This window comes from Anabrus simplex, chromosome 1 (assembly GCF_040414725.1).
Source record: "Anabrus simplex isolate iqAnaSimp1 chromosome 1, ASM4041472v1, whole genome shotgun sequence".
Lineage (NCBI taxonomy): Eukaryota > Metazoa > Arthropoda > Insecta > Orthoptera > Tettigoniidae > Anabrus > Anabrus simplex.
Genome location: NC_090265.1, coordinates 1,262,584,311 through 1,262,609,482, shown reverse-complemented (window position 1 = coordinate 1,262,609,482; position 25,172 = coordinate 1,262,584,311). Strand labels below are relative to the sequence as shown.

Below are 25,172 nucleotides of genomic sequence, written 5' to 3'. Positions count from 1 at the left end.
TATATTTTAAACAAAGAATTGGGTATGAAAAAATTATCCGCAGGATGGGTGCCGCGGCTCTTGACATTGGACAATAAACCCACCATGATTTAGATGTTGATTCCCATAGGGAACCTAAAATATTTGTCCCGAATAAGTAAATTTATAATACCAATATAATGGTCCGTTATTGGACATTATAAATTTTCCAGCTAACTCATTCTTGGTTGCCTGCGTTTCGCCCTCGTGTGCTAAGTTAGGCTCGTCAGTTGGGACTTAGCACACCACCCAAGACGCAAGGCTAGTGCATACCGTGGAGGCCACTGCATAGGCTACTTGAAGCCACCAGCAGTGCCAATGCACTATGAGAGCTATGTCTCATTTTCAAAAATTGATGCCTGCCTGGCCATCAAATGATGTAGATGTTGATTCTCATAGGGAACCTAAAATATTTGTCCCGAATGAGTAAATTTATAATACCAATATAATGGTCCGTTATTGGACATTATAAATTTTCCAGCTAACTCATTCTTGGTTGCCTGCGTTTCGCCCTCGTGTGCTAAGTTAGGCTCGTCAGTTGGGACTTGGCACACCACCCAAGACGCAAGGCTAGTGCATACCGTGGAGGCCACTGCATAGGCTACTTGAAGCCACCAGCAGTGCCAATGCACTATGAGGCAACCAATTTTTGAAAATGAGACATAGCTCTCATAGCCTTTGCTTTCTTTGGTGGTAGTGAATCAGCATGTTTCCACTGCTTTGACTGCTGTTTTGTCTCTGGGGTATAGTAGTGGACCCAAGTTTCATCTGTAGTCACAAACCGGCGCAAAAAATCTTGTTGGTTGCACCAAAATCAGGCCAGACTTTGTTCGGACATTTCCAATCTGGTGGGTTTATCATACCAATATAATGGTCCGTTATTGGACATTATAAATTTTCCAGCTAACTCATTCTTGGTTGCCTGCGTTTCGCCCTCGTGTGCTAAGTTAGGCTCGTCAGTTGGGACTTAGCACACCACCCAAGACGCAAGGCTAGTGCATACCGTGGAGGCCACTGCATAGGCTACTTGAAGCCACCAGCAGTGCCAATGCACTATGAGAGCTATGTCTCATTTTCAAAAATTGATGCCTGCCTGGCCATCAAATGATGTAGATGTTGATTCCCATAGGGAACCAAAATATTTGTCCTGAATGAGTAAATTTATAATACCAATATAATGGTCTGTTATTGGACATTATAAATTTTCCAGCTAACTCATTCTTGGTTGCCTGCGTTTCGTCCTCGTGTGCTAAGTTAGGCTCGTCAGTTGGGACTTAGCACACCACCCAAGACGCAAGGCTAGTGCATACCCTGGAGGCCACTGCATAGGCTACTTGAAGCCACCAGCAGTGCCAATGCACTATGAGAGCTATGTCTCATTTTCAAAAATTGATGCCTGCCTGGCCATCAAATGATGTAGATGTTGATTCCCATAGGGAACCTAAAATATTTGTCCCGAATGAGTAAATTTATAATACCAATATAATGGTCCATTACTGGACATTATAAATTTTCCAGCTAACTCATTCTTGGTTGCCTGCGTTTCGCCCTCGTGTGCTAAGTTAGGCTCGTCAGTTGGGACTTAGCACACCACCCAAGACGCAAGGCTAGTGCATACCGTGGAGGCCACTGCATAGGCTACTTGAAGCCACCAGCAGTGCCAATGCACTATGAGAGCTATGTCTCATTTTCAAAAATTGATGCCTGCCTGGCCATCAAATGATGTAGATGTTGATTCCCATAGGAAACCTAAAATATTTGTCCCGAATGAGAAAATTTATAATACCAATATAATGGTCCGTTATTGGACATTATAAATTTTCCAGCTAACTCATTCTTGGTTGCCTGCGTTTCGTCCTCGTGTGCTAAGTTAGGCTCGTCAGTTGGGACTTAGCACACCACCCAAGACGCAAGGCTAGTGCATACCGTGGAGGCCACTGCATAGGCTACTTGAAGCCACCAGCAGTGCCAATGCACTATGAGAGCTATGTCTCATTTTCAAAAATTGATGCCTGCCTGGCCATCAAATGATGTAGATGTTGATTCCCATAGGAAACCTAAAATATTTGTCCCGAATGAGTAAATTTATAATACCAATATAATGGTCCATTACTGGACCATTGGACTCAAAAAAATTGATGCCTGCCTGGCCATCAAATGATGTAGATGTTGATTCCCATAGAGAACCTAAAATATTTGTCCCGAATGAGTAAATTTATAATACCAATATAATGGTCCGTTATTGGACATTATAAATTTTCCAGCTAACTCATTCTTGGTTGCCTGCGTTTCGCCCTCGTGTGCTAAGTTAGGCTCGTCAGTTGGGACAAGTTCGGCTCGCCAGGTGCAGGAAAGATCATGGCCTCAGTTTTCTGGGATGGAAAAGGCATTCTGCTGATAGATTATCTTCCTACTGGCTAAACAATTACGGGGCAATACTATGCAAACCTCCTAGACCAACTACAGGAAAAGATACGCGAAACAAGGCCTGGTTTGGCAAGGAAAAAGGTCATCCTTCATCAGGACAACGCTCCGTCACACACAAGTGTTATTGCCATGGCAAAACTTCATGAACTGGGGTACGAATTGTTGCCACATCCACCTTATTCACATGATTTGGCACCATCAGACTTTCATCTATTCTCCAAGCTGAAAATTTTCCTTGGTGGATGGAGATTTTCTACAAAGAAAGAACTGACAGCCGAATTGGAGAGTTATTTTGCAGGCCTAGAGGAATCTCATTTTCGAGATGGGATCAAGGTATTGGAACATCACTGGACCAAATGCATTAGTCTACAGGGAGACTATGTTGAAAAATAAACGCAGTTCCACCGAGGTAAGATACTTAATTCTAGTACATTCCGAGAACTTTTCAAACCACCTGCGTATATTGATATGTATTTGGTTATTATTACCATTTCATGCACTTTCCAGTTATTGGTAATAGTCATGAAACAGCATTCAATTGTATTATATGTAGGTGTACAAGTAGAAGTATGTATATTTTATTTATTAATTTTGAATATTATGTTATATTGATTTGTATATACATTTCCATTTATTTAGGGAAAAGCTCTTGTATTTACAGGCTGCCATTAAAAAAACAAGGTGAAACATATCAAATTTTATTTATACAGTTCTATTAATTGAAGAAAACTCTAAATTAAATTCAGTGCTGTAGAGGTGGTAATGAATAGCGTATGGCTTTTAGTGCCGGGAGTCTCCGAGGACAAGTTCGGCTCGCCAGGTGCAGGTCTTTCGATTTGACTCCCGTAGGCGACCTGCGTGTCATGATGAGGATGAAATGAAGAAGACAACACATACATCCAGCCACCGTGCCAGCAAAATTAACCAATGATGGTTAAAATTCCCGACCCTGCCGGGAATCGAACCCGGGACCCCTGTGACCAAAGGCCAACACGCTAACCATTTAGCCATGAAGCCGGACTGTAGAGGTGGTGTCTCAGGATCTTGAAGGTCCCTCTGACGACAAGAGTCACAATTTCGGGGATGAGCTTCATTAGAAGTTGGAAGCACTTCCGCGTGGCGACAATTATTATTTCTATTACTATCCCTATTATTTCAATTTCCTGAAGGTGGTATTTAGATTTGTAGTATGGGATAGTGGGTTTGTATTTTTTAATCTTTTCTAGATTGACCTGCTCTGGCTGCCCGCTATATTGTACTGTATTTGTAATGTAGTTGCCTAAGCATGGACAATCTATACACGTTCATATTCACTTAAAATTAAATTATTTTAAGCAACAAAAAAAACTGTGTGTTGCCATGTTGTCTAAAAAAGATATGAAGTAAGGCAGATGTTGTAAAAGAAAAAGAAAAAAGGAAAGAGATGTAAAAAGGAAATTATTGACTGAATTATTATTTTAATGAATTGTTATTGAAAAGGTTGTAAATAGCAGATAGAGAGTTGATTTAAAAGTATTGTATGTGATCTAGAGCAATAAATATAAAAATATGGCTTATACGTCAAATTTGAAGAATGAGGAGTTGTATTGGATACTAATGATTTATGTATATTGTCTATCACTCAGATTAAATATATTGGAGTGTTATGATATTTAATATTGCCATGATATTTTCCTATGCAAGATGTCCGGCTCATTGGCTGAATGAACAGTGTTGAGGCCTTCGGTTCAGAGAGTCCCGGGTTCGATTCCCGGCCGGGTCAGGGATTTTAATCGTGTTTGATTAATTTTTCTGGTCACAATTGAATTACAAATCTTGTAGGTCCCACCTTTTTCACTAAAAGTACGATGTTGTTAGATGGTTTTTACAACATATATTTTATATTTTTATTGCAGAACTAGTTTTGGCGCTCATTTAGACACCATCATTAGCTGCATAGTAAGTAATGAAAAACCAGGCAATATAACAATATACAACAAATTGATATAATTAACTCCTTAATATCTATTTTATGCTAAGTTTAAAAACCCTAATTTACAACAAGATAATGCTTGTGAGTCAAAAATATAAAATCTCATCTCTGGGTGATGAGTTGTCTTCAATATTGAGTGATGGCCATTATTCTATACACTCGTGAACATCAAGTTCATATACAATCTTAAAATTGAAAAATTAGAGTTGTTTTCTCTTGTGCTCGGCGCATCTCGATGTCAACCATGATATTTTTTACCGTTCCTTGAGTTTTCTGGGACATAGTTGATAGTTGATGAAAATGTTTTTGATTGTGTGTGGCAGAAACACTATTTTAGCTTGATCTGATGTGAAGGTGGAAATATAATAGAAATATTTACTTCACTCTCATTTTGGGTCAAGGCTGACGATTATGATGGAAAAAAGGTAAAGATATTGCAATACCGGGTGAGTTGGCCATGCGCGTAGAGGCGCGCGGCTGTGAGCTTGCATCCGGGAGATAGTAGGTTCGAATCCCACTATCGGCAGCCCTGAAAAAGGTTTTCCGTGGTTTCCCATTTTCACACCAGGCAAATGCTGGGGCTGTACCTTAATTAAGGCCATGGCCGCTTCCTTCCAACTCCTAGGCCTTTCCTATCCCATCGTCGCCATAAGACCTATCTGTGTCGGTGCGACGTAAAGCCCCTAGCAAAAAAAAAAAGAAAAAGATATTGCACAAGGAATGAAACTGATTCGGAGTAGACTGCAATATTTGTAGTCGGTCTTGGTGATGATGAATGACTGATGTAAGAATTGCAATGATATTGTTCTCAATCCTTTTCCTAGGGTCATTATTTTTCTTGGTGTTTTATTAGAATAAATCTCTCATTCAATCTTACATCTTGATTAAATTATTTGTGGCTTACTCTCTTACGCTTAGTTCATTTGGCTTATGAGACCCAAGGCCAGCTAATGACTGGTTTTCGGTCAGTTTTGTTCGAGGTCCAGAATCAGCAGCATAATAATTGTAATAATAATATTATCGATTTCCGCTGCGTAAACTTCTCCTCGGTGTACAAGAATGCTGCCCCATAATTGTTTGAGAGTGAAGAGTTATCAACACAGACAGAAGAGACAAACTATTAAATGTGGAAAATATCACAGAAAAGATGCTAGTAGTGCAGGGTGTGGACTTAAAAGGAGAGAGGTATATTACTATGTTAGAAGTGGAACTAGCAGTCAAAAGAATGAAAGTGGAAAAAACAGTTGGATAGATTAAATAAGCATGGAGATGATAAAGGGCCGTTGGCCTACAATTGCCATATAAATTGGTAAAATGTATATGTGCCACAGGATTGGGAAAAGCGAACAATAATACCAGTGTTTAAGGAGGACAAGAAAGTATGTGATAACTATCGAGGAATCACACGATATATCACAAGTTAAAAAAAAAGTAAAGGATAATAGAAACGAGACTGAGAGAAAAGGTGGAAAGACAGTTAGAAATGGCAGATCAACAGTGGATCCCATCTTTAGTATGAAATAGTTGATGGAAAGTCACTGGGAGTATGGCAAAGATCTAGTGATGACATTTCTCAATATAGTAAAGACATAATAATGTACCAGGAGAAAAGGTATGGTAAGCAATGGTGAGAAAGGGGGTTGGCAAACAGCCCACAAAAATTCTACGTGCAATAAATATATGGCAAATGTTTTAGATGTGTCCAGACCTACGTTTGGAGGACAATATGGTTTAGGAACGTCACTGCGCTAAGATAGGGAAGCATGCTGTCATGCTGTCATCACTATTATTTACATTGGTAATGGATGAAATTATGAAGAAGTCGAAAGATGTATTTGGTGAAAGAACGATGAAGATAATGAATGCCATTTGCTGATGATATTGTGGTGTGGGGAATGGACACTAAGGAAGTACAAGCACATCTGGACATATTGAATGACAAAACTATGAAATGGTGGTGGTGGTGTTGTTGTTGTTTTAGTCATCAGTCCTTAGACTGGTTTGATGCAACTCTCCATGCCACCCTATCCTGTGCTACCTTTTTCATTTCTACGTAATTATTGCAAGTTGCTTTACGTCGCACTGACACAGATAGGCCTAAAAACATATCAGATGTAAGGCTTTTTCTTACGGCAACCAAGGGACAGGAAAAGGCTAGGAGTGGGAAGGAAGCGTCCGTGGCTTTAATTAAGGTAAGCCCCAGAATTTGCTTGGTGTGAAAATGGGAAACCACAGAAAACCATCTTCAGGGCTGCCGACAGTGCGGTTCGAACCCACTATCTCCTGAATACTGGCCGTAACTATTGCATCCTACATCTGCTCTAATCTGCTTGACATATTCATACCTTGGTCTACCCCTACCGTTCTTACCGCCTACGCTTACTTCAAAAACCAACTGAACAAGTCCTGGGTGTCTCAAGATGTGTCCTATCATTCTATCACTTCTTCTAGTCAAATTTAGCCAAATCTATCTCCTCTCACCAATTTGATTCAGTATCTCTCTTCATTCATGATTCGATCTATCCATCTCACCTTCAGCATTCTTCTGTAACACCACATTTCAAAAGCTTCTACTCTTTCCTTCTGAGCTAGTTATCTCCATGTTTCACTTTCATACAATGCCACGCTCTAGATAAAAGTCTTCAGAAAAAAATTTCTAATTCCTATATCAATGTTTGAAGTGAGCACATTTCTTTTCCTAAGAAAGCTCTTCCTTGCTTGTGCCAGTCTGCACTTTATATCCTCCTTACTTCTGCCATCGTTACTTATTTTACTACCCAAGTAACAATATTCATCTACTTGTATTAGCACTTCATTTCCTAATCTAATATTTCCTGCATCACCTCACTTCGTTCGACTGCACTCTTTTTTTTGGACTTATTTATTTTCATGTTGTACTCCTTACCCAAGATGTAGTCCATACCATTCAGCAACTTCTCAAGATCTTTTGCAGTCTCAGATAAAATAACAATATAATCGGAAAATCTCAAGGTTTTGATTTCCTCTTCTTGGATTGTGATTCCATTTCCAAATTCCTCTTTGATTTCCTTTACTGCCTGTTATATGTAAACATTGAAAAGGAGGGGGCATAAACTGCAGCCCTGCCTCATCCTTTCTGGATCGCTGCGTCTTTTTTGAAGCCCTCGATTCTTATCACTCCAGACTGATTTGTATACAGATTGTAGATAATTCTTCATTCTCGGTATATGATCCCTATCACCTTCAGTATCTTAAATAGCTTGGTCCTTTCAACGTTACTGAATGCCATTTCTAGAGCTACGAACGCCATGAACGTTGGCTTATCCTTCTTAATTCGATCCTCTAAGATCAGACTAAAGTCAGGATTACTTCACGTGTTCCTACATTTCTTCTGAAGCCAAATTGATCTTCTACCAACTCAGCTTAAATTTGTCTTTCTATTCTTCTGTAAATAATACGTGTTAAAATTTTGCAGGTATGAGATACTAAACTAATGGTACAGTCGTTTTCATACTTGTCAGCACCGGTTTTCTTGGTAATAGGTATAACAACATTCGGCCGAAAATCAGATGGCACTTCTGTCTCATAAATCTTACTCATTAAATGGAATAACCTTGCCATGCAGGTTTCTCCTAAGACAGTCAGTAATTTAAACGGAATGTCATCAATTCCAGGTGCCTTGTTCCTATTTAGGTCTCTCAGAGCTCTGTCAAACTCTGACCTCAAAAATGGGTCTCCCATTTCATCAGTATCAACAGCCTCTTCTTGTTCCAGAATCAAAGCATCTACATCTTTACCTTGATACAACTGTTGGATACGTTCCTGCCATCTTTCTGCTTTGTCTTCTTTCCCTAAAAGTGGCTTTCCATCTGAACTCTAATATACATAAACCTATATATCCTTTCTCCAAAGGTGTCCTTGATTTTCCTGTATGCAGCATCTACCTTTCCTAGGACCATACAATCTTCGACATCCTTGTACTTCTCTTTCAGTCATTCTTCCTTAGCTACCTTGCACTTTCTATCCACTTCATTCTTTAATCGCCTATATTCTTTTCTGCCCTCTTCATTTCTAGCATTCTTGTATTTTTGTTGTTCATCAATCAGTTCTAGTATCTCCTGAGTTATCCACTGATTCTTAGTTGAGTTTTTCTTCCTTCGTAACATTTCTTCAGCAGCCCTACTGACTTCATTTTTCATGACTATCCACTCTTCCTCTATTGTGTTTCCTTCAGCCTTTTCATTTAGTCCTTGTGCAACATGTTCCTTGAAACAATCCCCCACACACTTTTCTTTCAACTTGTCTAGATCCCATCTCCTTGAATTCCTTTCTTTCTTCAATTTCTTCAACTTCAAATGGCATTTCATAACCAACAAGTTGTGGTCAGAGTACACGTCTGCTCCTGGGAAAGTTTTGCAATCCAACACCTGGTTTCTGAATCTCTGTCTAATCATAATGAAGTCTATCTGATACCTTCCAATGTCTCCAGGTCTCGTCCACGTATACAGCCGTCGTTTGTGGCATTTGAACCAAGTATTGGCACAGACTAAATTATGATCAGTGCAGAATTCAATCAGCCGACTTCCTTTTCTGTTCCTTTGTCCCAATCCGAATTCTCCTACAGTATTACCTTAGCTTCCTTGACCTATTACTGCATTCCAGTCTCCCATCACAATCAGATTCTCATCACCTTTTACATACTGTATTAAATCTTCTCTTTCTTCATATATTCCTTCGATTTCCTCATCATCCGCTGAACTACTAGGCATATAGACCTGCACTATTGTGGTGGGCATTGGTTTGGTGTTTATCTTGCCGACAATAATTCTTTCATATGCTGGTCAAAGTAGCTTACCCGCTGCCCTATTTTCTTATTCATTATTAAACCAACTCCTGTATTTCCCCTATTTGATTTTGTGTTGATAATTCCGTAGTCACCTGACCAAAATTCCTGCCCTTCCTGCCAACGTACTTCACTTATACCAACTATATCTAACTTTAGTCTATTCATCTCCCTTTTCAGATTCTCTAACCTACCACAACGATTCAAACTTGTAACATTCCACACTCCAAAGAATGTCAGTATCCATCTTCCTGATGATCGCCCCCTCTCGTGTAGTCCCCCCCTGGAGATCCGAATGGGGGACTAGTTTACCTCTGGAATATTTTACCCAGGAGGAAGCCATCATCAGTACAATATTCAAACAGAGAGAGCTGCATGTCCTTGGGAGTTAGCTACGACTGTAGTTTCCCGTTGCTTTCCGCCGTGTAGCAGTATCAAGACTTGATTAATAAATTTCATGATGTTCCGTATTGATATCTATAGTATGTCATAGAAAGAAAGAGATCCACCTTATCAATACTAAATTTAGTATCCACCTTATCAATACTAAATTTAGTATTGATAAGGTGGATCTCTTTCTTTCTATGACATGCAGTATCAAGACAGCTAAGCCATGTTGAGTATAATTACAATACCATATCAGTCAATCATCTAGATTGCCGCCCTTGCAACTTCCGAAAGGCTGCTACCCCCCTTTCGATGAACCATTGTTAGTCTGGTCTCTGGACAGATACCCATCCGATATGGTTGCACCTGCGGCTCAGCTATCTGCATCATTGGGACACACAAGTCTCCCCACCGTGCAAGGCCACATGGTTTGCAGGGGAGGAAGTATGATATATAGTAGGAAATTTAATGTGGGGGAGAGCAAGACGATGGTGATGATAAGAGGAGACAGAGTAGGGAAAGGAATCATAAATATTGGAGTTAAGAACCTTGAAATTTGGACAGTTTCAAATACCTAGGACGCAAACTAATGCACTATACAAGACTGAATTAAAGAAAAGCAAAAGGGTGCAACAGGTAAATGCATTCTACCAGAATGTACAGAATCTAATTTGGATGAAGGAATTGATATACAAGATGAACTACATAATCAACACCCATGCTGAAATATACAGTGGAGACCTGGGCAGTGAGAGAAAGCCAGTGAAATGAAATTCACAAGAAGTGTGACAGAAAGACAGGGAAAGATAGAGTGAGAAATGAAGATGTCCGGAAGGAATGATAGAAATGAGAAGAATAGACTAAGATGGTTTGGACATGTAAAGAAAATGGAGGAGAAAAGGATACCAAAACAGATGATGAAGACAAAGTTTTAAAGAAAGCGAGCAAAGTGAGACCCAGAGCAAGACGAATAGATTTGATCAAGATCAGTATAAGAATTAGGAGCTTGGAATGAAACAGAATTACAGAAGAAGAAAGGAAGAAGGAGGAAGGAAAGTGGAGAAGTACCATAAATGGCCCAACCTGGCTGGATAAGGAGAAATTATAATTATAATGAGGATGACAGATTCAGAAAGCACTTACAATGGGTCAAAGATAGCTTCTCAATACAATAGCACCAACATAGTTGGGGATGTGTGGGATCTGGTAAAATGCAGCACAGATGAAGTTTAAGGAAGTAGAGAATATTACCAGTGGAATACTGCATAGGAGGGTACTGACGGGAAGATGATCAGGGATTTAAATGAGACAACAGAATGGGTATGTGGAAAAATGGAAACAATATTTCTGGATCCGAACAGGAGAGCAGGAGATAGGAACTTGCGCTCAGATGGCTTTCACTCGAACCACAGTGGTATATATAAGTTAAGAAGTTTGTTTATAAGGGTTATATGGAGGTAACTCAGGGAACCGGGGTGGACTAGGAAGCAGTGATGATAAGGGTACAAGGATCTGGAAGTCAAGCAGGGATGACAAAAAAATGATAGTGCTGAACTGTAGAGGTATTCTAAAGAAAGCATTATCTGGTCCAGTAATCATCAAGAGGAGAATTCCTCAAGGCAGTATTATTGGACCTTTATGTTTTCTTACATACATGATACATAAATGATATGAGTAAAGAACTGGATCCACAGATGAGGCTTTTTGAAGATGATGTTATACTGTATAGAATAATAAATACCAGTAAATTACAAGATTGTGACCAACAGCAAAGAGACCTTAACAATGTTGCCAGATGGGCAGCAAGCAATGGTATGATAATAAAATGAGTTAAAAGTCAGGTTGTGAGTTTCACTAATAGGAAAAGTCCTCTCAGTTTTAATTACTGCATTGATGGGGTGAAAGTTTCTTATGGGGATCACTGTAAATACCTAGGTGTTAATAAAAGGAAACATCTTCATTGAGATAATCACATAAACAGGATTGTAAATAGAGGGTACAAATCTCTGCATAGGGCTATGAGGGAATTTAGCGGTTGTAGTAATGATGTAAAGGAGAGGGCATATAAGTCTCTAGTAAGATCCCAACTAGAGTATGGTACCCTCACACGGATTACTTGATTCGAGTCCTGGAAAATTTCCAAAGAAAAGCAGCTTAATTTGTTCTCGGTGATTTCCAACAAAAGAGTAGCATTACGAAAATGTTACGAAGTTTGGGCTGGGACAACTTAGGAGAAAGGAAACGAGCTGCTCGACTAGGTGGTATGTTCTGAGCTGTCAGAGGAGAGATGGCATGGAATGACATTAGTAGACGAATAACTCTGAGTGGTGTTTTTATAAGTAGGAATGATCACAATATGAAGATAAAGTTGGAATTCAAGAGGACACACTAGAGCAAATATTTGTTTAGAGGAAGAGGAATTAGGGATTGGAATAATTTACCAAGGGAGATGTTCAATAAATTTAAAAATTATTTGCAATTATTTAAGAAAAGGCTAGGTAAACAACAGACAGGGAATCTGCCGTCTGGAAGACTGCCCTAAATGTAGATTATACCCCCCATACCCCATGGCACTACAGCCCTTGAAGGGTCTTGGCCTACCAAGCGACTGCTGCTCAGCCCGAAAGGCCTGTAGATTACGAGGTGCCGTGTGGTCAGCACAACAAATCCTCAGCTGTTATTCTTGGCTTTCAAGACCAGGGCCGCTATCTCACCATCAGATAGCTCCTCAATTCCAATCACGTAGGCTGAGTGGATTCAAACCAGCCCTCAGGTCCAGGTAAAAATCCCTGACCTGGCCAGGAATCGAACCCGGAGCCTCCAAGTAAGAGGCAGGCACGCTACCCCTACACCAGGGGACCGGCACCTAAATGCAGATTGGTGGTGATTAATTGATTTATTTATTTATTTATTGACTGATTGATTGAAAGGAATATAATTATGTAATTAAATATATAAGTTATATGTTTTTTACAATTAGCTTTCCCTTGCACTGACAGAGATAGGTCTTATGGCGATGATGAGATAGAAAATGGCTAGGAGTGGGAAGAAAGCGGCTGTGGCCTTAATTAAGGTACAGCACCAGCATTTGCCTGGTGTAAAATTGGGAAACCATGGAAACCCGTCTTCAGAGATGCCGACAATAGGTTTGGAACCCACTATCTCCCAAATGTCTAACAGATATATACTTACCATATATTATAAAACCAAACCAAACCCCATGGCACTACAGCCCTTGAAGGGCCTTGGCCTACCAAGCGACCGCTGCACAGCCCGAAGGCGAGGTGTTGTGTGGTCAGCACAACAAATCCTCTCGGCTGTTATTCTTGGCTTTCTATACCGGGGCCGCTATCTCACCGACAGATAGCTTCTCAATTCTAATCACGTAGGCTGAGTGGACCTCGAACCAGCCCTCAGGTCCAGGTAAAAATCCCTGACCTGGCCGGGAATCGAACCCGGGGCCTCCGGGTAAGAGGCAAGCACACTACCCCTAAACCACGGGGCCGGCCTATATATTATAACAGGAGTTGAATTATGGCTGAGAAATGATATAATGGATGCAGAAATTTTCTCATGGAACTGGAGTGTTTATCGTAGATCGTTTATAGTAGCAGAGGGAGTATTCATTCTGGTGAAAGAAGAATTTGTAAGCTATGAAAATTTAAAGATGACAAACATGAAATTGCAGGTGTTAGGCACATATCTAAAGATAATAGGCAACTTGTTATTTTTGGAGTGTACAGACCTGGAAAAGGTGGCACAAATGCTGATTCAGAATTATTTGATAAGATAATCAGCTAAGTGGCAAAAGATATGGAAAGGAACATGATTGTAGCGGGTGATCTTGGTGATCTCCATTTACCAAATGTCAACTGAGAAGGTACTGCTAACAGGAAGCATGACCTACAAATGGCAAATAAGTTAATGTGGGAAGGACAGCTGAATCAGAAAATGATGGAACCAACTAGAGAGAAGAATATTCTGGACATGGTGCCAGAAAAACCAGATAAGCTCTATAGAGAAACTGAAGTAACAGATGGTATCAGTGATCATGAAGCTGTTTTTGTTGTAGTTGAAAGTAAATCTGATGGAAAAAAATTTGTAAAAGTAGGACTATTATGCAGTACCATGACTGAAAAGACAGGCATGAAGGAGTTTTTGAAAAGAAATTATGATCGGTGGAAAACGGTAAATAAAAATATGAACAGACTGCGTGATGGATTTCAGGAATTGTTGAGGAATGTGAAAACAGGTACATTTCTTTAAAGGTGATAAGGAACAGTAGACTCACTATATTATAACACAGAAGTAAAGAGACTAAAATGGAAGTGGAGGTTGGAAAGGAATAGAGTTAGCAATGGTTGTGGAGGTAAGGAGAAATTGAAGTTAGCAAAGAATTCAGCTAAAGATAACATGATGGCACGCATAATTAGCAGCCATACAAATTTTAGTGAAAAAGGAAGAGTACATATAGGTTACTTCAAGGTAGAAACAGGTTCCAAGAAGGACATTCCAGAAATCATTACTGAACAAGGGGAGTAAGTATGTGTGGAACTGCCCAAGGCAGAAGAGTATTCAGTCAACAGTATGTAAAGATTGCTGGTTACAAGGATAATGTCCAGATAGAGGAGATGACTAGTACTCATGTATTGAAATTTATCTATGATAACAATGACATTTACAATAAGATATAGAAGTTGAAAATTAGAAAAGCAGCTGGAATTGACAATTGACCTTATAAAACCTGACGTAAGACCCGCTACTTTATGGAAGTCAATCTGCCATTTTGGACTAAATAAACCGGACAAGGTAGACGATTTGGAAGCTTCTCTTGATGAACTGAATAATCACTTCATATCCTCCCATGTACAATTAAACGAAGAAGCAAAAGAAAATCTTTTGTGTGCAAATTACAACACACCACCCGTAGGCAGAGACAAATTTTATTTTAGTTATGTCTCACCCCTTCAAGTGAAAGCGGCTATCATGCGAATCAAAACTAAATCCACAGTGGTGGACAATATATGTATTATAATGCTAAGGAAAATTATCGACGCTATTATTCCAGTATTGACATTCATATACAATTTCTCCCTTCAAAATAGTGTATTTCCAACTGTCTGGAAAATGGCCCTGGTGCATCCTTCACCAAAGATAAAATCTCCTAGACTAAACAGTGACTACAGACCTATAAATATACTTACTGTCAATAGTAGCCAAGGGACTCGAATACATAGTGCATAATCAAATCACCAACTATCTCAACGACCACGACATATTAGACCCATACCAGTCAGGTTTCCGACGCAATCACAATACATGTACTGCCTTACTAAGCGTGACCGACGATATAAGACAGGCTATTGACGAGCAAAAACTGACTATCCTAGTATTATTGGACTTCAGCAAAGCATTTGACTCTGTAGACCATGAGTTGCTCCTATCCAAACTTTATCACCTAGGGTTCTCCTACAGTACTCTGAGATGGTTGGGAGCTTATTTACACGAACGTCAACAACGTGTCACCAATCAAGGTGCATTTTCTTCGTGGCAATATGTAAAAAGAGGTGTCCCACAAGGGTCAACCCTTGCTCCTTTGCTATTTTCTGTCTATATCAACGACCTAGCTAAACAGCTGACACATTGTAAACGTCACATCTATGCTGACGACGTACAATTGTACATCCATGCAAAACCAACAAACGTTTTGACAGCAATCGAGAAAATTAAAATGGATCTAGAGGCCATAAGTAAATGGTCTTACCAGCATGGACTTATTTTGAACCCAAAAAAGTCCCAAACTATAGTAATTGCCCACCCAAGACTTATTTCCGACAATTTCCGCATGTCCATCTCCGATGTACAACTTCAAAATCACCGGGCGAGTTGGCCGTGCGCGTAGAGGCGCGCGGCTGTGTGCTTGCATCCGGGAGATAGTAGGTTCGAATCCCACTATCGGCAGCCCTGAAAATGGTTTTCCGTGGTTTCCCATTTTCATACCAGGCAAATGCTGGGGCTGTACCTTAATTAAGGCCACGGCCGCTTCCTTCCAACTCCTAGCCCTTTCCTATCCCATCATCGCCATAAGACCTATCTGTGTCGGTGCGACGTAAAGCCCCTAGCAAAAAAAAAAAAAAAAACTTCAAAATCAAGTTTTGCCCTTTTGCAAGAGCGTAAAAAATCTCGGAGTAACCACTGACCAGCACCTCTCGTGGACGGATCAGATAATATCTGTGAGTAGACGAGTTTTTGCTACGTTGCACACATTAAATAATTTCAAATTTACTTTTCCGTTCAGTTTAAAGAAGAAACTAGTTGAAACCCTCATTCTTCCAATATTCGATTATTGTGATGTAGTTTACAAAGATGTGAAAACCGAGCTTCGAGATAAACTACAACGTGCACAGAATGCCTGTGTAAGATTTATATGTAATCTGAAATTTCAGATCATGTTACCCAGTCTTACGTCGACCTCGGTTGGCTACGCCTTGAAGACATACGCAAGCTGCATACCCTGACTTCATTGCACCGAATCCTTACCTTACAATCCCCATCTTACCTGTATGAACGATTTCATAGCCTTTCTGAACACAATGATAAAAACACCAGCGCTGAGCTCGACACTGCTCGCTATTTCTAAGCATAAATCCTCAACCTACAACAATTCCTTCACTGTTGTGGCCAGCCGTGAATGGAACTTCCTTCCGCAGGAGGTCAGAGGGATATCAAACCATGGAAGATTTAAAAGTACGTGTTCAAAATATCTCTATGAAACGAGCTCGTAGTGTGACAGTCTTCTTCTTCTTCTCCTTCTTCTTCTTCTTCTTCTTCTTCTTCTTCTTCTTCTTCTTCTTCTTCTTCTTCTTCTTCTTCTTATTATTATTATTATTATTATTATTATTATTATTATTATTATTATTATTATTATTATTATTATTATTATTATTATTATTATTCAGTAGTGTTAGAAAGTACTCAGCTGTGGTTTTCCTGCATAGTTATCCTTATCCCTATCCCCATTTTGCAATGTTTTTCACCCACAGTAAACACATGAAAACTGAACATTCGTCAATGTGATATACTTCTGGAATTGGACAAATTAATTGTAAATATTAGTAGGTTTATCTATATTATTATTAATAATATAATTATTATTATTGAAATTGTAATTCGTTCTTTGTTGTATGTTAATTTCTTCGCAGGAAGCAAAATGTTAATTTATATTGTGTATTATAATAGTTATTTTTATGTACAGCAGGATGGCATAGTACCGTAGTAATTTGTTTCAGTCTCTTTTTTCATTTATTCAGTATGTTATATATTTTTATGTTAATTATGTATTTCACTGGTTAAGTGTAAGACAGGGACACGTGTCCCTAACTTTGCCAGTTAAAATAAATCATGTCTATCTATCTATCTATCTATCTATCTATCTATCTATCTATCTATCTATCTATACTAAAGAATGGGTTGGGATATAGTATTATACGAAGTGTGTTCAAAAAAAGACCGAACTTTGTAAATTGCGCGCAAACCGCAACATTGAGCGAGTTGTGACTGTGGCGGCGCCTAGCGGCAACTTCTGACAACAGACCGCTGCTTTCCGCATTCCATTGCCTGCATTATCAGTTGAGTTAGAGCCTCTGAAGTGATTGCGTGTGTCACATGTTCGTCGAATTCTATAACGAAACAGCTTGAGGAACAACGCGTGTGCATGAAGTTCTGCTTCAAAGTTGGGAAAACATTTGTGGAAACATTTGAAATGTTGAAGCTAGCGTACGGAGAGGAATGCATGAGTCGTACAGAATGCTACGAGTGGTTTAAACGTTTCAAAGACGGTAGAACGTCTGTCACTGAAGACCCTAGGCCTGGGCGACCTTCCACATCAACAGACGACCGGCATGTCGAGAGAGTTCGTGAAGTGATTCGTGGAAATCGTCGTTTGACAGGCCAGACAGTGAACAAAGAACTGTACCAGAATGTTTTAACGCATTTGAGAGATGCTGTGCATAGGAAGAGGCCTGAACTGTGGGAAAACAAATCCTGGATGTTGCACCATGACAATGCGCCAGCACATGCCTCTCTCTCGGTCCGCAGTTATCTGGCAAAACACCAAATTCCTGTTGTGCCCCGTCCGCCCTATTCTCCCGACTTGGCTCCAGGAGACTTTTTCTTATTCCCCAAATTGAAAACCACCTTGAAAGGACATCGTTTCCAAGACATTGAAGAGATCAAGGAGAATGCGACGAGGAAACTTCGCGCCATCAAAGAAAGTGCATTCCAGGAAGCATTCCAAAAGTGGAAGAAACGTTGGCAACACGCTGTTGATAGTGCAGGGGACTATTTTGAAGGGGACAGTCTGTGAAATGATGTAAGCTACATAATAAAGTTTTTCTAGCCACAGTTCGGTCTTTTTTTGAACACACCTCGTATCTAAGTACTTATTTGATTACTGTTCGCATGAAGGAGCTATATCAAACGAATGGAGAGTTCCTTCAGTAGCCGCTGTGTATAAAGAAAAGGGTGATAAACATAAAACCAAAAATTACAGGCCAGTCAGTTTGACATTTGTTGCATGTAAGCTTTGGGAAAATATTATTTCTGGCTATATTAGATATGTTTACAAAATTAATAACTGGTTTGATAGAAGACATTTTAGGTTTAGGAAAGGTTATTCCACTGAAGCTCAACTTGCAGGATTTCAGCCAAGATATGGCAGATATTTTAGCTTCACGACGTCAAGTCTACTGTATTGCGATTGACATAAATGTAAGGCATTTGATGGGATAGATCATGGGAGACTACTGGCAAAAATTAGTGCAACTGGACTAGACAAAAGAGTGACTGAATGAATAGCTATATTTCTAGAAAATAGAACTCAGAGAATTAGAGTAGTTTAAGCATTATCTGATCCTGTAATCATTAAGAGGGGAATTTCTCAAGGCAGTATTATTGGAACTTAAATATTTTCTTATAAGAATGAGTAAAGAACTGGAATCAGGGAGAAACAGGGCTTTTTGCAGTTACAAGATTGTGAGCAAGTGCAAGAAGACCTTGATGTTGTGAGATGGACAGCAGGCAATGGTATGATGATAAATGGGGTTAAAAGTCAGGTTCAGAGTTTCACTAATGGGAGAAGTCCTCTCAGTTTTAATTACTGCGTTGATGGGGTGAAAGGTCCTTATGGAGATCATTGTAAGTACCTAGGTGTTAATACAACAAAAGATCAACATTGGGGTAAACACATAAACAGAAAAAGGGTACAGATATCTGCATATGGTTCTGAAGGTATTTAGGGATTGTAGTAAGGATGCAGACGAGAGGGCATATGAGTCTCTGGTAAGACCCCAACTAGAGTATGGTTCCACTGTATGAGACCCTCACCAGGATTACTTCATTCAAGCACTAATCAGCCCAAGCATATTTCCAAAAGTATAGAAGTATTCCATGCCAAAACATACAATAGTGTTTACATCCCTCCCACACAGGGTTGCCGTCAGAATGGGTACTCAGCCATAAAACTAGGCCAAATCCATATAAAGAGCCTACTGCAAAAATCCACAAAGAATAATAAACAATAGACTGTTCTGAGCAACACTCAGTGTTATGGACTTTCTTTATGCATGCTTATAATAAAACAATTAATTCCTCTCTCTTCACTTACTTCTGGATCAACAGCTGAATGGAAGTTGAGGCTGAAGCCATAATTATGTGGACCCTTAGCTCCATGTCCTTCTGCAGTAAACTGCAAATTTTTTTCTAATAATGTAACATCAGGGTTCTGAAACAAAGCAAACATATTTCAAAGCTGGTGGAAAAAGTATTTAAAAAATCAAACATTCCATATTTTACACCAATAACAACAAATTATTTCTCTCATACGTGAAAGTGAATAAATCAGAATAGCAAGCCAACAGTAATTAAGGGCTTTCATTTCTGATCTTAAAAACAACATAGGATCCATTTATTGTGATAGCAGTTAAAGGCTGCCCTGAAATATTCTTGCCAGATCGGTTTTGTATTTGTCAATGGGCAGCTGCACTAAGAAAAATATGTTGTGTTTGATATTAGTATTCTGTTTCCATTTTATCAGCTTCAGATACCCTTGGTCGTCGGTCCCATAAACAAAAGAAGTATCTAATAGCAAGTGTTAATGTGGAGTCCATTGTACTTATGATTTTAAGGGGACTGTAACATCTTTGGTCATCAGGCCTGTGTTCTAGTGAGCGTGCAAACAGACTGACAATCTGTGCTGGTCTGCAGGAGTGTGTGGGTATTATTCAGGCATAGTTTTGGGATCGGCACTTCAAGATGTGAAATATGCTGCTATCCCAATTATGCATAGCACAAAGGGAGAAGAATCAAGGCAAAATCATGCTGACGTGTATGTAAACAAACGTGTACATAAGCAAAGAAAGTTGCTTATGTCAACGAAAGATTGCATGGGATAGTATCTCCAAATTTAACAGTAGTATTGGAAGTGAATTGTCAAACGAATAATGGACTAGCTATAAAACTAAATTAGGGAGGCCGCACACTTGTCTGGAATGTGAAGGTTGCACACCAGTGGTATGATAGCAGGAATCTGTCACTATATAGTAGTGATATGCATGAATGACGCCTGGAATAGCGAGAATCGGTTCCTACGACTCCACGGTCGCACTCAATGTTGCATGCGAGGAATCGGTTTCCGATTACGTCACCAGAGTGCGCTGGGCGCACTCACTAGAGTGAGTCTTCCGTATATAAGTGGGGCAAATTTGAACGTACAATATTTACTATTTCTTTTGTATACAGTGAAATGTCTTATTGGTTATCACGAATGAATTTTGCCACATATTAATGAAATAACAATTTATCCTGGTAGTCTGGAAATAACATTACACATTTCGACACTGCGTGTAGCAATCAACATTGTTATTTATGCTAATACTGTATTTATCTAATGTGGTTTTCAAATATCACTAGTATAAACGTATTAATCTGTGGAATTAAGTCACATTTTTAATAAGTATACCACTTGTTTCGTAGCATACCTGTCTTCCGTTACATTTAATTTGCAATGAACATTTCGTGTTACTGTCCGACTCATTGGCTGTATGGTCAGCATTGAGGCCTTCGCTTCAGAGGGTCCCGAGTTCGATTCCTGGCCGGGTGGGGGATTTTAATCGCCTCTGATTAGTTCTTTTGGCCAGAGGACTGGGTGTTTGTGTTTGTCCCATCATTTCCTCTTCATATTCAGACAACACACTACACAATCAACCAACCCAGGAACATGCATCAGTGATTACATCCCTCCATACAGGGTTGGTATCAGGAAGGGCATCCTGTTGTAAAACCAGGCCAAATCAACATGTGTGATACAGTTCGCACCCGCGACCCCACAAATGTGGGAAAATTGGTAGAAAATGAAGAAAAAGAAGAGGAAGAAGAAATTTCATACTACTGCTAAATATTATAATGAGAAACTGTCAGAATTACTATTTTTGTTTTCATCACAGCTTAACATTAGTTAAGGTTGTCGCTTCGGTACAATTGTATTTTGTTGAAATAGTAGTGTTATATTATGTCATAATACCCATACAAGTTTTGATTTGTTTCCAATCCATACAATTTGATTAGTTTCAAACAGAGAATCATATTTTCAGATCAAATTACAGTCGCATTAGAGTGTATAACTCCATGACAGTACAATGAGAGCAGGGATGCTTGTAAAGAAACCTGGCTATAAACCAAAACGAACTCACATTACAGAACACATTCGTGCTGCATGTGTTTACATATCCACATCACAGATGGTGCTAGTAGTTCCTCGGAATCGATTCTGGTATCGGGTAATAAATGCAGAGTCGCACACTGTCTAGCAGTGTGCCAGTGTCACCACTGACATGTATGTGGTACTGCAGCCCACCAGATAGTATCTAGCTTTTTACATACTCAACAAAAGAGTCTAGTTTTAAGTTTACTTCGTCTGAAAGTGAGAAACAATCTGAATTTTACATCACACTCCTGTGGGGGCTTTCTTACCTGTTCCCCTATCAGGCGCGTCCCAGGTGGCAGATAGGGGGTCCTCTGGACTTGTCTGGAGGGTCTGAGGGAAATAAAATACCCTCTTGCGGACCAAAAACAGGCATTGCCAGAAAACGTCTTGAGGCATTGTGATTGCTACTAGCCCAAGTCAAGACTTGGAAGTGAAGGCCTCGCCCACATATGCCAGAGAGGCATCCATGGTTCCTTCACATGGGTGATATGGTGGTTCAGGTGAAGTGGGGCTAGTGATTGAGGTGAAGGCTCACTGGGGGGCGCTGGAACCAACACATCACTTTGCTCTACGTAGCCTGGAGGAGCTGCGGGTTGGAAAAGGGGCGATCCCAACCTAGGGGGAAAGTCATGACTGTGAACTCAGTCACGATAATGAAAAGTGCAGACCATGTGAGTATGCCTACTGAAGGGGGAACAAACCTGAGGCGGACCGCTGGATGGACGACTGAGGGACGTGGTCTCTGCTACGGAGAGCCTGAGTTGCGGGAGGACAATGTCTGGCTGTGTGCCTCACCACGGATGGTGAGAACGATGCTCAGGACCCTAGAAGGGGCAAAAACCCTTTGATTAATTGAAATATAGATACTTATAAAGAACCAATTTCAAAAACTTCGACATCAAGGGAAGCCATGGAAGCTCCAGTAGAGCAGATCCGGGAGCAAGCCCAAGATTAAAAATGGAGACAGAAGTCCCAATTGGACAGGCTGTTGCTGACTCAAAACAAGAAATGGCAACAGAAGCTCCAGTAGAGCAGACTGCTACCACAAGCAAATCAGGAACGTCCGTAGACACAGAACTGAAGATTTCTGTATTGAAAATCAACATATTTCATATCGACAGACCACCTCGCAACAGTCCATATTACAGAGGTACAACGAAGAGAGCGAGGAAGGAAGCCAAAACAGCGGCTGGAACTTGGACGGAGAAGAAGCCAAGCAACAGGGATCGCGAGAGGCTATCCCTCCGACAACACCCAATCCATCATTTGCATGTATTCTGATGGATTAAGAACAACGAGCGATATTTTTTAATAAGGACCATTATGCAGTAAAATAAAAACTAATGAATATTATTGAGAAATTTATGTCTCGTCCCACATTTTCAACTACTTTTCCATGTAGTCTCTATTTTTGTTCGAACATTTGTCGTATTGTAACATAAGTATTTGTAAACCCTCATCATAGAAGTCTACCACTTGTGATGAGAGCCATGCCTGAAATGTTGTTTTCACTTCCTCGGCAGTATGGAAATGCTTGCCAATAAGGAACCTTTTCAGATACAGGAAGAGATGGATGTCACAGGGCTAGTGTATGTTTGAATTGCTGCCAATCAAACAATTTAATGTGAGCTTGCATTCTAGGTACAGAATGAGGTCTTGCATTGTTGTGAACCAACAACACTCCGGCAGACTCGGCCAAGGCATTTATTCAGTACTGCGAAGAGAAAATTTAGTCGAGGTCGCACTGTATAACAAAAAAAACGACGCACCATGATGGAATTGTCCGATGGCCATCAAAATCGGTGGATGTGAGGAACAGGCATAGAAAAACAAACGATCAAAAGTGCAGAACAATCAAATGATTTATTGCAGAGGTAGAGCATTACAAAGTGAGGACGTCAATAAGGTGATGGTCCACCCCTGGCCTGGATGAAAGCTGTCACTCGACATGGCATAGACTGATAAAGGTCCCAGATGGTGTCCTGTGGAATTTTGTGCCAAATGGTCTCCAACTGTTTGGCTAAATCGGCGACATTCCGGGATGTTCGCAATCGCCTTCCCATGACGTCCCAAATGTGCCCTATGGGAGAGAGATCAGGCGACCAAGTGCCGTGTGCAGGAAAGCAAGGCCTGGATGTCGCTGAAGGAACGGTAACACAACCAGCCATAGAATGTCATCAATAGGGCTCGGAAGTTCATGCATTTGCATGGTTTTTTTTTAGGGGCTAAAAATGTATGCTTATACATTATGTGCACAAATTATGGAATTTTCAGTCATTTGAACATGCTTTTATGGTGCATATAAATGCATATTTTTGTGATTTTGATAAACGCATGATATTTTAATATTTTAGTGCCTATATGGCACATTTGAATCAGTTTAATGCTTTTTACAGTATTTTCTAATCAGCTTTTTTCATCTGGTTGATGTTGGCAGTAATGTTGAGCATGATGATGCAACTTGTCACGTGGTGAGGAGTTATGATGTCACGCAGTGAATCCCCTGTTTCATCATCTACCCTCATGTTTTGTGTTTAGCTGTCAACTGGCTGTCCATTGAGTCGAGTAACGGTGTTGTGAACTGGTTGTGACCAAACTATGTTTCGCAAATAAAGTGTCTGTTAAAAAATTCTTTAAATGCCGAAAATAAGAACAACTTCGAGTTGTAGATTAACTCATTTACAGAAGGAGTTTTCAGGTGACTTAATATTTACAGATAATTGGGTACTGTTCTGTGGAGCGTGTGAGAAAACTACAGGGAGCAAGAAAAGATTTCAAATAGTTCAACACATAAACACAGCAGAACATAAGAATTTAACTAGAAAACTCGCAAATAAAGAGCCTGTTCAAAAACAACTATTAGAGTGTTTAGGAAGTAGGATTAGTGAATTTTCTTACGACTTGACCCAAGCATTTTTAGCTGCTGATATTCCATCCATACATACATACATATAGTACGCAAAACTTCTCTTGAGCCCTGAGCTCCATAGTGCTGAATGGGAACTAGGGCTCAACAAAAGGTTCGCGCACTATACATACATCATCATTATAGACTGCTATGCCTTTCAGCGTTCAGTGTGCAAGCCTCTGTGAATTTACTAAACGTCGCCAATTTCCTCGATAAGCAACTAGTGTTGTGGCCTCATTTAGTTCTATACCTCTTATCTTTAAATCATTAGAAACCGAGTCTAACCATCGTCGTCTTGGTCTACCTCTACTTCTCTTACCCTCCATAACAGAGTCCATTATTCTCCTAGGTAACCTATCCTCCTCCATTCACTTCACATGACCCCACCACCGAAGCCGGTTTATGCGTACAGCTTCATTCATCAAGTTCATTCCTAAATTAGCCTTTATCTCCTCATTCCAAGTACCCTCCTGCCATTGATCTCACCTGTTTATACCAGCAATCATTCTTGCTACTTTCATGTCTGTTATTTCTAACTTATGAATAAGATATCCTGAGTCCACACAGCTTTCACTCCCGTAAAGCAAAGCTGGTCTGAAAACAGACCGATGTAAAGATAGTTTCATCTGGGAGCTGACTTCCTTCTTACAAAATACTGTTGATCGCAACTGCAAGCTCACTGCATTAGCTTTACTACACCTTGATTCAATCTCACTTACTATATTACCATCCTGGGAGAACACACAACCTAAATACTTGAAATTATCGACCTGTTCTGGCTTTGAACCACCAATCTGACATTCAATTCTGTTGAATTCCTTACCTACTGACATAAATTTAGTCTTCGAGAGGCTAATTTTCATACCATACTCATTGC

The 25,172-nt window shown here is 39.9% G+C and overlaps 1 protein-coding gene across 3 annotated transcripts in view; it reads right to left on the bottom strand.

Annotated features, from left to right (window-relative positions):
- Positions 1 to 25,172, bottom strand: part of Hacd2 (3-hydroxyacyl-CoA dehydratase 2) — a 332,961-nt gene that overhangs the window by 262,188 nt on the left and 45,601 nt on the right. For all 3 annotated transcript variants that reach the window (XM_067152070.2, XM_067152072.2, XM_067152071.2), the window contains exon 3: positions 19,291 to 19,407. In XM_067152070.2, coding sequence (XP_067008171.2) covers positions 19,291 to 19,407 — 117 coding nt within the window. The remainder of the gene's footprint in view (positions 1 to 19,290; positions 19,408 to 25,172) is intronic.